Below are 13046 nucleotides of genomic sequence, written 5' to 3' on the forward strand. Positions count from 1 at the left end.
ATTTTCAAAAAATGATTACAAATAAGTACATCATTATCTGGCGGCGTATTTCATAAACTTCCCATTCGGATTCGCTCGATTCAAGTGTGTTTCTAAATCCAAAAAACAAGGTCGTATAGCTTATTCATCCAATTAAGTAAGTCGACTAGAATAGAATTAGAATAAAAACACTATAGACACACATCCCAACACGACAGGCGGGGGCGCGACTCCGCATCGCATGGACTGCACTGCCACTCTTATTTCCTGCAAAGATACTAAACAAATATTTGGTTCAATAATAACCCTGACACCAGAGTTGGTGAGGTCGATTATCGACCACACGAAAAGAACCTCCTACAGGTTTTATATATTAGAGACGTACAAGTGCCTCTTGGGTTTTAGATCTTATGGAGCAGCGAGTTATCAGAAGACAATTTCCAGCAGGTACAGACACTTTTTACAATGTCATATTATTCAATACAGTAGCGTCCGGCCATCGTCGGTGCGATATGCCCGGTGCGATATGCGATGTCATATTATTCTATACAGTACAGTGTCCGGCCACCATCGGTGCGATATGCCCGATATTATTACGCAGAAAACTACAATTTTCTTTTCTTCTCATTGTCTAGTTCTATGACATGCTCATTGCAGCAGTCATTCAGATTAAATCATTTAAGTTGCTTTTAGCGCGACCATAACGTAGGTACTTACTGCAAAACGGTTCCCTGTCGTCGGTAGCGACATAGAAAGTGCCCTCGGCTCTTATACTCCTACCAGTTCCTATGGCATTAATACCCATGTCCGGACACCACCTGTCGTCGCATGACGTCTGAGGGTTAGGCGTGGTGCTGCAAATAACAAAATTATTATAAACAGCCATGAGCTGTCCTCCTTCAGCGCCACAACCTCTCTTCTTTTTTCCACTCTTTAGTGTTTCCACCTTCTTCGTGCCACCATACAACTCAGTTCATCAGACACACTTGAAATACTTAGTCAATATGTGATTATTAGACCTGGGGCCTGTTTAATAAAACTTACAATTGTAAATTACAATGACAATTTGATGTACATTGCGGAGTGTGTGATCACGAATATTTTGCAGTTTCATATTAGCTACGTAATGAACATCAAATTGTCGTTGTAATTTACAATTGTAAGTTTTATTAAACAGGCCCCAGGGATCACTCTCTTTTATCTACCAGCTGAACATGGCACACCCCGTGATCATGGCATTTGCAACAGTGTCGAAATATCAGGAGTCTCATATTAGATTTAAACGCGGTAAGCACCCGTTATTAAGTATGTGTTTTAATTCAGGTGAATATGCATACATAAACATAAGTACACCTATTTAGTGCTGATAACAGCACTCAGCAAAAAACTGTGGAATTCTTGCTTCCTCCACATTCATCAATCTTTTTACGTCAATAAAGTCAAATTCTTGTCTACTCAAGTAGGTACGTAGGATTTAGGTACTAAATCCCCGCCAAGTAAGTAGTTAAACGGCAAATCCACAATAAGTCATGTCAATAAAAATACTGACTAAGTAAGTGTAACGTGTTCCCTTCCTAGCGTGAGTTCTTAATCAACGAATATATTACATACAAAAAAGCAGCACTTGCCTTGGTTTATCCGGACTCCACGGAACTGCTTTGAACCTACACCAGGTACTGTTGGCAAACTTCAGTGACTGTGTAAAATACTGGTAGGCGCGCCCATGGCTGCATATCGCTTCTCTCATCCAACCTACTGAAAACAGATTCATTAAAATATCCTTCAGTGAAATAACAATGGGGGACTTTCCAATCGACGTTACCCAAACACACGATAGATGGCGTTGTTCCCTTTTAACGTGATAAAATTACCTTTTTCTCATTGCTGGGGTACATCATCAACATCATCATCACCAGCCCATTGACGTCCCCACTGCTGGGGCACGGGCCTTCCCCATGGATGGGTAGGGTGGGTGGATATGGTGCTGAGGTACATAATTATTCAAAAATGTAATGTAATGGCAGTAGCTATATAAAACTAAACTAAGGTAAACGCACCGCGAACTTATCTAGCTTAAAGTGACCCACAATAATAATGAATAATAATAAAAAACAGCCTCTGTGGTCTAGTGGTTAGAGCGAGCTCACGATCTGGAGGTCCTGGTTCGATTCCCGATGGGGACATTGTCGAAATCACGTTATGAGACTGTCCTTTGTTTGGTACTTAAGGACTTTGCTGGCTTGAATCACCTGATTGTCCGAAAAAGTAAGTTGAATCCGTGCTTCGGAGGGCACGTTAAGCCGTTGGCCGTAAAAACACCTCCACTGGTGGTTGAGCAGCGTGGTGGAGTTTGCTCTACACCTCCTCCGGTTGATTGAGGGGAGGTCTGTGTATAGGCTGTTTATGTTATGTATAAAAAAAACAATGTATAATAGTTACATTTAAAGTCGCCGATCCAGTTAGATTCATACTCCCAATTCTCGCAACCAGGCTGGGTACTGCCGGCGTTTGGATAAAAGTCTGAAGTACCTGAAATATTGCACCCTCATTACCATCGATGACCATCATATTATTGAACAAAACTAACAGCCCCCCCCCCCCCCCCCCCTTATTCTGAAATGTTCATTCGAACCATCCTCCACTCCGTCCCCAGATGAGGCAACCTCAAGGTCTTCTTCGATTCAGCTCAAAATCGGTATTCTTAAACGGCGCCTCAACCTTAACTCAAATTTGTTCCAGTAAGGCATGACGTCATAAATTTCATCACATTTTGTTGATAGTATGATATTCTCGACTCCAGTAAATAAAGTCCTCTAATCGAGGACTAAGTGTCCACTTAAAATACCAGAATGCTCAGCTGAAACCGAATCGAGTGGACATCTTAGAATACGGGTGTTACTCGTAACGTGCTAAACCTATCTACCTACTTGACAAAAACAGCCCTTAACGTTTAGGTAATCTACAACACAATAATGTGCTTACACTAAATGCTAAAACTTTCAAGCGACTTGAAACTCGCTGATGTGAAATTTTCTTTAAGCCCAAGGAAACAATCCTTAGGTACTTACCGATGCTACCCCGACCTATCATTTTCAGACACACACATGGTACATACGCACGGTAGTAAGGAGCATAGGTATATTATGTTACCTCTGTCGTGTCGCTTATAAAGTCGTTAACCAACCTGACCAACACTGCTGCTGTCAAAGCTATTTAAGCAGCCAAAGGACCGTACCGTGACATGGCTCACGTACTCTATTTTGTTTTAATCTGTTTTTCTTTATTTATTTACATAATATAAAAAGCAATAAACGCAGATTACCAATAGGATACGGATATCCAAGTCCAAGCCTTTCGTAATACGCAGCGTTCGTATGTATAACATCAACATAATCTGCGTCATTACGCGACAACCGCTGACTCGTGTCTGTCGTTTTAAAGCACGGTTGCGCTGGGTCCAGGCCTAAAATGGTTTCACATAGTTTCAATGTTCATCATCACGTTAGGCTTCCTGCGGTCCACTGCTGGACAGAAGCGTTTCTTGTATCTTTACTCATGCATCGGCAACCAATGAGCGATCGTCGCCTTTCAGGTATCACGCCGCTAGCCATCCTATGTCAAGCTCGTCACATTTCAATCACCACCAAACGCCTCATGAAGTAAAGTCGATTCTTCTTCTTTATTGTTGTCCTTTTATCGTCAAAATTTCAAGTGATAGTTAATTTAGTCAGTTCTAACATAGACACGTGTAGTTATGTTGACAATATAAGTACCAACCCACCCGTAAGTATTAGCTATTAATTTAAAGCTCTTTGTCAACTCAAAACAAACATGAATCTACAATACTTATGAACGCGACAAAAAACCTTCCGGTACGCTTAAAAGTGAATAGTATACGAAGCAGACTATACTAACCAGTAATTCTTCCAACCTTGCCTAGATCTCTGGATAGGAAACCACAGATGTGGGCTCCTAAACTATGTCCGACACAATGCACGCGCTTTATATCGACTGCCACTTCAGTTTTCAGTCTTCTAAAAAGGCTACAATAAAATATCAGGGGGGTTAAAAAGGCCACATCGAAGCATTGTTTGCATTGCGCACTTATTTTTATATGCGCAAATGTCAAATTGCAATATTGCTTTTTTAGATGAATTGCTTCAATGTGGCCATTTTAACCCCCCTGCACTCAGTTAATGTAGATTAATTTGACAGTAACGTAGAGGATAGAGTATCTTATACGAAAGATAAACGGAAAATGTATTGCCTTTAGTACTTATGTATGTTGTAATAACTACTTAAATTTCAACATTCTAATCCCAGCGGTCGAGCTGTGAGGACGTGATGTGCTGGATAGTCAGTCAGTTTCTCCTTCTATAGGCATAGTACCTATAATATAGATGAGAGAGTTGTTTACCCAGCGACTTCGGTGCCGATATGTCGTAGAAGAGCCGTTGCTTGCCAGTACTTCCACGTGCTTCCTCCCTTACTCCAATCCACTACTATAACGTTCAAATTTCCCTGGAATCAGAAATAAACAGTCTGACTTCCTAGCGACGAACAACAAGAAAAGCTTCTTCTCCTCTCTTATCAGTTGTGAGATCAATGACCGACCTAATTAAACCTGGTGTCAAGGTTACTATTAGTATTAAGGCGTCGGTAGGTTAATATATCGCGTAGGGAAATTAGTTAATAGAAATCTAATTAATTATCATAACCACCCATGCTAAAAATGCTTCGGTCATCTCCCGGAGCCAAGTCGCGTTGCCAAAACTCATAAAACCATGAATAAGAATCACAGTTGCTCTTTGCCGTCTGAAATCGATCAGTCTGAACTGTAGCTTCTCCTTTGATTGCACCTAAACAGCAAAAAGTTTAACATAACAGTTTAGTTCTAACATAGAATAAGGAATTATAAAACGTATAGAACGGCAACTCTCCGCTCCCCACCAGCTGAGCTAGGTTTACCTCAACCCCCCTCGAACATAGTTTAGACTTGAATCGTATGGTGTCAGAAGTCACACAGACAGATACGCATGTACGATAACGTCAATGTGTGGTGTCTGTGTAAAACGAGGTTGTTTGTATGAAGTGTCCGAGGTGTGGTTTTAGTTTATCTTTCACGAGAGAGCCTAGCCCACCCAAGTTGCAAACGTATCTATTGTGTCTGTTTCGATGTCTCTAAATTGTAGCAATTGTAACCGCATAATTATGACAAACCACTACTTGGCCGGACAAACGGGAGCGCTGAGGGCTCTCACCTGGTACAAAATTTAAGACAACAGGCCTAAGGGTGCCCAGTTGCGCAAAACTCGGCTCAGGGCGTCGTCTGAGAGGGTTATATTTAAAAGAATTAATCGACCCTAATGGGCCGATAGCGATAAGCCCCCTCCGGTTGATTGAGGGGAGGCCTGTGCCCAGCAGTGGGACGTATATAGGCAGTTTATGTAAGTACCTATGTAATGGGCCGATAGCGATAAGCACTGAATGAGGGAAATCATCGACTAGGCCGTCGGGATCGCGGTAATAGAATCAATGAGGTTAACTAATAACATATTATACACCAATGAATCGGGTCGTCAGAAGCGTATTACGTCCGTCATGCAAACGTACCGCTTTCGACACTTGATAACGTATTTGTGCGAACCGAGACGCCTAGCAGGTAGTAAAAGCAGGTGTAGTGCTTTTAAAAGGTACGGGGCCCATGATTGGCCAATGAACATTTTTTGAGGTGACTGTTTAACTGCAGACGCAGTGTAAAGTAGCAACACGCTTCTGTCCTTTTCACTATTCTAGCTTTCATTTCTAACTTTAATACTATCATCATCACCAGCCCATTAACGTCCCCACTGCTGAGGCACGGGCTTTCCCTATGGATGGATAGGGAGATCGGGCCTTAAACCACCATGCGGTGCCAGTGCGGATTGGTGGTTATTAACGACTGCTAATGCAGCCGGTACCAACGGCTTAACGTGCCTTCCGAAGCACGGAGGAGCTCGAGATGAAAACTTTTTTTTTGTGGTCATCCATCCTATGACCGGCCTTTGCGAAAGTTGCTTAACTTCAACAATCGCAGACCGAGCGCGTATACCGCTGCGCCACCGAGCTCCTCAACTTTAATACTATACTTACCTAGTATACCTACTCACAATCTAGTTCGTCATCTATCAACAGAAATAACCGCTTTAGTCACCTCTACTCCTTTAGGTTGGTCTCGAGAGTAGAATACGTAACTACTTAGTGTTTTGATGGGGGTCTCCACTGGTTTCCCGTAGACCCATGTCAGGATCTGATGCAAGAGTTTGGAACCGAGGCAGATTATATCATTGCTGCGTTCATTATTCGTCACCTATTAAGCATACATAAGTTAGACGGTAGCGAAAGCCAAAGAAGCCATAACACAGATAAGGTAATGGTTGAGTAGGTACCATAATTATAAGCCACAGTGTCCCCGTCGCACAGGTTTTATACTTACATAGCCGCAACTAAGCGTAGATAGATACACGCTATCTCCGTATACAGACAGAAACCTATATAAAAAAATCAGAAGTTCTTCTTTTGCATACTTTTCCAATTTCAGCGTATAAATAAACTGCTCACGAATTTCGGTTTTTTTTTTTTTAATTTTAACGTTACGGTGCTAATTCCTGTAGACACCATCTAATTTTATTTTAAGTTATACCTGTCATTTTCTTATCCGCCGAAAAGGAAAGGGACGGATGATTGACAGCTGAACTAAGTTAACCCAAAAAGATTCAGCCAGCCATCTCAGGGGAAACTACATGCAATGTGTGCATAAATACTTATTTTAGATTTATTAAGCATCTAGTCAAAAATAACTTGGCTGAAACATAAAGTTATTGTAATGAACATAAAATAGAGATACCTACATACTTGTATATTATAAGTTAATCGTTGGGTTGGTTCTAATTTTCTCATCCTTATTATATTTTCTACATTCCGAAACTTCTGTAAATCTTCTTCACTTATTGTATCTTCCACTGTGAATTTCATAATCATAATCAATTATTTATTTGCAAGAACACAAAGTTAATGATCTTATTCAAAGTAATTATGCGATTCAGGTGAAATAGTTTGAGATCACATTCTCGTCAAACAGAGCCGGTAACGTGGGAGAAGATTCCCACGGTTCCAGATGTTGTTTGGAGCAGCACCTACCACTTTCCTAGTTCTGTGTGCATCAACCTTAACTTAAAATAATGAGCTCTTTTTCTAAACCTTCTTCTATCATGTTGTTTGTGAGGTGGATTACCAGTTTCATCAAACCCAGTAGTGGTGGTGGTGGTGGTTTTTTTTAACGAAAGGGTAGTAGTATACCTAGACGGAGGAATCTTCAATTTTGGATGGAATTATGATATGAATCAATTTTTTTAACGTGACTTATTGTAGATTTGCCGCAGATGGCATAACTACTTGGCCGAATAAATAGGGCACGCTACGGGCTCTCACCCGGTACAAAATTTAAGATAACAGGCCTGAGGGTGGGCGCCCAGCTCGGCGCGAACCTCGGCTTAGGGCGTCGTCTGAGGGGATCATATTTGGAAGAATTAATCGACCCTAGTGGGTCGATAGCGGTAAGCGCCGAATGAGGAAAATCGTCGACCACTCCGGCAGGGTCGGTATCAGGGTCCTCCTGAAGTGTTTCTTGTCGCGAGCTAATTGGCCGCCTCTATAGCTAGCGTAATCGGGTCGTCGGAATCGTATATAACGTCCTTTAACTCAATACCAATAAGTAGGTAGGTACATAAGGAAGTAACGAAAATAATCTATCTGACATAACGTAGGCTCATGACTAGATATATCCCAATAGGGTAGACCATCTATCCATCATACGGGAGGTACATCTATCGCAAGATGAATTAGGTACCGACACCTCACCGAGCCTTCTGTTATACCTCGTGATAGGTGGTGAGCCATATCGCCGTCTACAATGGTCGAGCCCATTGTGTTAGTGACAACTGCACATAAGATAAATTTATAACTCATTGGTGGAAGTCCGGTACCGCAGTTCAAACCGGCGCTCCCCGTTTGAGACAACAGTGTCAACAAAGACAACCGAACCTACCTGTTTAAAGTAAAGCATAGAATAAGGAATAAGGATTTGACCTCTATGTACTATGTATAGAACGGCAACTCTCCGTTCCCCACCAGCGTCTGAGCTAGGGTACCTCACCCCCCCTCAAACATAGTTTAGAATTGCATCGTATGGTGTCCGACGTCACACACACAGATGCGCGTGTACGATAATGTCAATGTGTAGTGTATGTGTAAAACGAGGTTGTTTGTATTAAGTGTCCGGGGTGTGACTAAAGTACAAAATAAAATGCTCACATCGAATCCGTCCTATAGCCAGAGAAAACCACGTAAATAAGTTTAAAAAACATAAACAACTAGTGATTGCTACCATTTTGCAAGTTTAATTAGGTATCTTATTCAATGTATCATCCTCGATACAAATATAGCATATCGTTAGATAGTAGATATCATTAAATTGTTGACCCAAAAAGTAAGTACATATTCTGAAAATAAATATTTTAAGTGTGAATGAGGGACTTTCCAGGCTACGTTCACAAACAATATAGATGGCGCTGTTCAGGTTTAACGTGATAATTACCTATTCTATAACTCTGTGTGAACTACAAGGATAATAATAAAGGGTACCAAGAAATATCGAATACGTACTTCTCATAAAGCGTATTCCAATAAAGTCTACAGTTTCTAGATACATACCTGCTAGACCCTTTGCTATTAGAAATTGACTCTCATAATTATCTTTACTTCACTTTATCAATTTTTTTACCGTTATACCTACCGACAGTGAAATAATAAGTATTTCCGTGCTAACCAACCATCACCAAATAAAACCAACGCAAAGAGAATAGAAGAAACATCTATCAAATGAAATCTTATCTATCAAACTATCCTCAAAGGAGAACTTGATAATAAAATCTAAACTAGCGACTTTAATGAAGAAACAACAAGTATAAATATTCCGGATAAGTATGAATCGAATCTAACATGAAATATTTTATAGATAAGTTTTTTCTCACCTACGCGTCTAAGATTGCAAATGAATATACACCAAATACACACGAAACGCAGACTGCAAATTTTAAAAATTGGCGCCAGTAAGTTTGGTAGAATTAGAATACGTTTCCGTTGTATATTTTTCTTTCATTTGCTATTGTTATCTCACTTACTCTTGTGAAATTCTGCAACGGTGTGATCGAAACAACAATATTTTGTATCATATGATTGTGTTGCCATTTTATAACTCTGAATAATAAATGACTGAAGTTGTGAGGTGAGAGTGGTATGAAATAACTAATTAATAATCAAAACTATTATTATTCAATATTTTTTAATATTCAAATTAGTTTTTATATATTTCCATTATTTTAGTTTACTAAAAAGTTATTTATTACTCAATGAAATAACTCTTTATAAAAGAAACTTGGCTTTTGGTAGTATTTGAATTTACTTGGTGGGCAATCTTGGTAGAAATATACGCGATCTCATTGGTCGTAAAATGAAACCGTTCAAAATTCATGCAACAGCCCGTACAACAGACAGACAGCTTTCAAAATTCAAAAGTTCACTTCAAACGTTAACCGTTTGAAATCTCCTTTGTGGATTTTGTCAACAATCATCTTCAATTTATTGTTAATTATTAATATTTTACTTGGTTTTAGTTTACATTTATAAGTTAGTTTAAAATGACGTCGATCAAGGAAGACGAGAAGAAGGAAATCCCTGAATTTATACGTGATCCTCAAACAAATAGCACATATCAAAGGTTAAGATTTTTTGGAAAGGTAAGTGGTATTTTACTATTTTATCGTTTTTAGTGTATTTATTACATTACTATTACGTTACTGGACTATTTCATTTTATAAATAACAAGAAAATAATGATAAAATCACTGAAAGCATTTGAAATAATAGAAAGAACCGTTACAGAAATTCGCGGAATAACCGCTTGTGCTGGCTTGCAATACCGCAGAAAATTTTAGTTTAACTTGTCTCTAACATCATTTACAAATCGAAATTATCAAAATTGCATAACTTTGAATTCAAACCGCCATTATATAATTTATTCTTAGATTAATGTAACAGGTGTCTAACGACAACGACGTTACTGCAAGCATATTATTTTAAATTTTGTGTCATTGTTGTTAAATAACAAGCAAGACACATTTGTTGTCTTATATTTATCATACTCTATTTTGAAAACTCGTCAATCATTTATTTACACACAACTCATATACATACATGTGATTTGAGTTTCACAATCAGTAAATGAAGTCATAATTTTACGTTATTAACTTCATTCATACGTTTTGTAGGGTGGCTTTGCAAAATGCTACGAGATCCAGGACATGTCAAACGACCAGGTGTATGCAGGGAAGATAGTCTCCAAGAAGCTGATGGTGAAATCGAGTCAGAAGGAGAAGATGGCGCAGGAGATCTCCATACATCGCTCCTTGCAACACAAGCATGTAGTCGGCTTCCACAGCTTCTTCGAAGACTCCCTTAATATCTATATTATACTTGAACTTTGTAAGAGACGAGTGAGTATTTCTTCCGTATTTTGTTATTCATTCATTTTAATATTTAAATGTATGTTACATTCTGTAACATGATGGGCTTTGAAAATGTGCTGGTAAGCTGCCGGTACACCATCACATTTAAGTGTCTGTAAGTTATTACTGATCACCTACAATATAATAAGTCTCTTTTGCACACAAAAGAAACACATTATATAAACAATTGGCACAACAGGCAGCCTTATGGGTAAAGTAGTTAATTCTTCCAGGTAATTGTCCATGTCCACTTAGAAATAGGATTATGGATCAGCTAGTGTTTGTTTACAATTGATACAGCTTAGAACAAAAATACCATGATTTGAGAATAAATAAACAATATACTCTAATACCTGTAAACCACTCCCACCTGGTTTACAGGTGCCCTTAGGACAGTTCTCTGATAATAATTACAGAATAATTCTTTACATGTATAAACCTATAATTTGTTTGTGGAGCAGTTTATTGGCCTTGTGAAGGACATTGGCACTTGCAGAACTTGTCTTGCCTCCAAATAAAACTTATGTTAGTTACTCTATTCTTTGAAACATACAATTTCCTCCACACCCTTTTAAAATGAATTTTCTTTATGAAATAAACATATTTTACTTTTTATTTCTTAAATCTTGATTGCTTAATATATTTTTATTACTGAAAAAAATAAACATATGTAATATAAACAACACCATATTTTTATATCCCCTGTGGCTCAGATTTCCAGACACAATAGTTAAAGTTAAACTTTTTTTTTCTTTGAAAGTTATACCATAAGTAATGCCTTAAGACCATATAGGTATATCACACTGCTGGTCACAGGCTCTCCTTCTCTTCTCCTTATTGTATGGGTTGTGAGGTGGATTACCAACCTCAACAACCATGCACACACATACATGCTCTCCTAACAAATAAAAAAATAATTATTCTCCAATGCCAGTCCATGATGGAGCTGCACAAGCGGAGGAAAGCCATCACAGAGCCGGAGACAAGATTCTACATGCACCAGATCCTGCTGGGAGTGCAGTACCTGCACAGCAAGCGCATCATCCACCGTGATCTAAAACTCGGGAACCTGTTCCTCGATGACGACCTCCACGTCAAAATTGGAGACTTCGGTCTTGCTGCACGGATTGAATATGAAGGTAAAGATAATTGTTATTAAACTGTTCTTTTTTTTCACAGAGACCAAGGGGCTTTTTTCCATGGGCTTGAATTAGGTCCCTAAACATATATGTATATAAAAAAAAACTGTCTCACAGTTTGTATTAAGCATTTTTAAATGAAATCTAGTGTTTCATTTTTAAATCCTATGTCTTAAGATCAAAACTAATCACAAAATAACTTCTTCACAAATAAAGTGACACTTAGTAGCTGCATGAAAATGTGTTTAGTCAAGTTTGACCCTCTATCTATAACTTCACAGGGGAGAGAAAGCAGACTCTATGTGGCACCCCCAACTACATAGCCCCAGAGATCCTGACCAAGAAGGGGCACTCGTTCGAGGTGGACATCTGGAGTCTGGGCTGCATCATGTACACACTGCTCGTTGGCAAGCCGCCGTTTGAGACGTCCACGCTCAAAGACACTTACAAGAGGATCAAGCAGTGTGAATACAGGTAACATTCTTAACTTATACATTGAAACTTCAAGCAAAGCTAAACTACCGGCGCGCTATGATGGCTGTTACATAATAATGTACAGCAAAGAGTAAAATTAAATAAGAAAAAATCCCTTATCTTTATTTTCTCTTTGTGAGTTTCCCTAAGCTGTCCCGTCAATATAGTTATAAAATAAACTATTATTACTGTCGAAACTTAATGAGCAGGATTCGACAAATATTAAAACAGCCATCATAGCATTTAAGTTAGGTACTGCCTAAATAGGCTGGACATTCCAGTTCAATGGTACTACCGAAAATTTCCGCAAGTTGTCTTCTAATGTCTTGAGCCAGTTGTAACCCTGCGCGAGTAAATGTATCTTTTTAGGGTTGCACACCTCAAAACGAAAAACGGAACCCCTATAGGATCACTTTGTTTTCCGCCCGTCTGTTTTTGTATGAACCAACATCCTTAAAAAGTTACCATCAATATCTCATCTTATAGCTGTAATGGATATAAAAACTTCAGTATCTTGAACTGTCTGTATTTTCCACACATAGCGACGGCGTATCACTCGCGATGCGTGTGTGTTGCGCGGGCCCCTGGCATAAGTTGGGTACTCGATATGCGCAGGCGGTGGTCGCCGATAACACGGTCAACCATCGACTCAGGTGGATATACTACTCGTGGTGGTGGTCGATGGCTTCCGATACGTGCCACTCGCTTTGTGTCCTAAAATGTCCAAAATGTGTGCCTTCTCATGATCTGCGTCCAAAATAAAGTCTACGATTGTCTTAACAGCTGCTTTGTGTGAAAAAAACCGTAATGTGATAACTATACAGTTTTCTGATTATAACTAACACATTAAT

At 39.2% G+C, this 13046-nt stretch overlaps 1 protein-coding gene across 5 annotated transcripts in view; it reads left to right on the top strand.

Moving 5' to 3' along the window:
- LOC126381724 (serine/threonine-protein kinase polo) overlaps positions 1-13046 on the top strand; it is a 40794-nt gene that overhangs the window by 22136 nt on the left and 5612 nt on the right. For 4 of the 5 annotated variants that reach the window (XM_050031178.1, XM_050031177.1, XM_050031179.1 and 1 more), the window contains 5 exons: positions 9693-9815; positions 10346-10570; positions 11517-11721; positions 12003-12195; positions 12738-12848. In XM_050031178.1, the coding sequence (XP_049887135.1) occupies positions 9717-9815; positions 10346-10570; positions 11517-11721; positions 12003-12195; positions 12738-12848 (833 nt within the window). In that variant the 5' untranslated portion in view covers positions 9693-9716. Of the gene's footprint in view, positions 1-9556; positions 9816-10345; positions 10571-11516; positions 11722-12002; positions 12196-12737; positions 12849-13046 lie in introns of those variants that run through there. The other variant, XM_050031181.1, reaches the window with a different exon arrangement.

Source organism: Pectinophora gossypiella, chromosome 3, assembly GCF_024362695.1.
Source record: "Pectinophora gossypiella chromosome 3, ilPecGoss1.1, whole genome shotgun sequence".
NCBI lineage: Eukaryota > Metazoa > Arthropoda > Insecta > Lepidoptera > Gelechiidae > Pectinophora > Pectinophora gossypiella.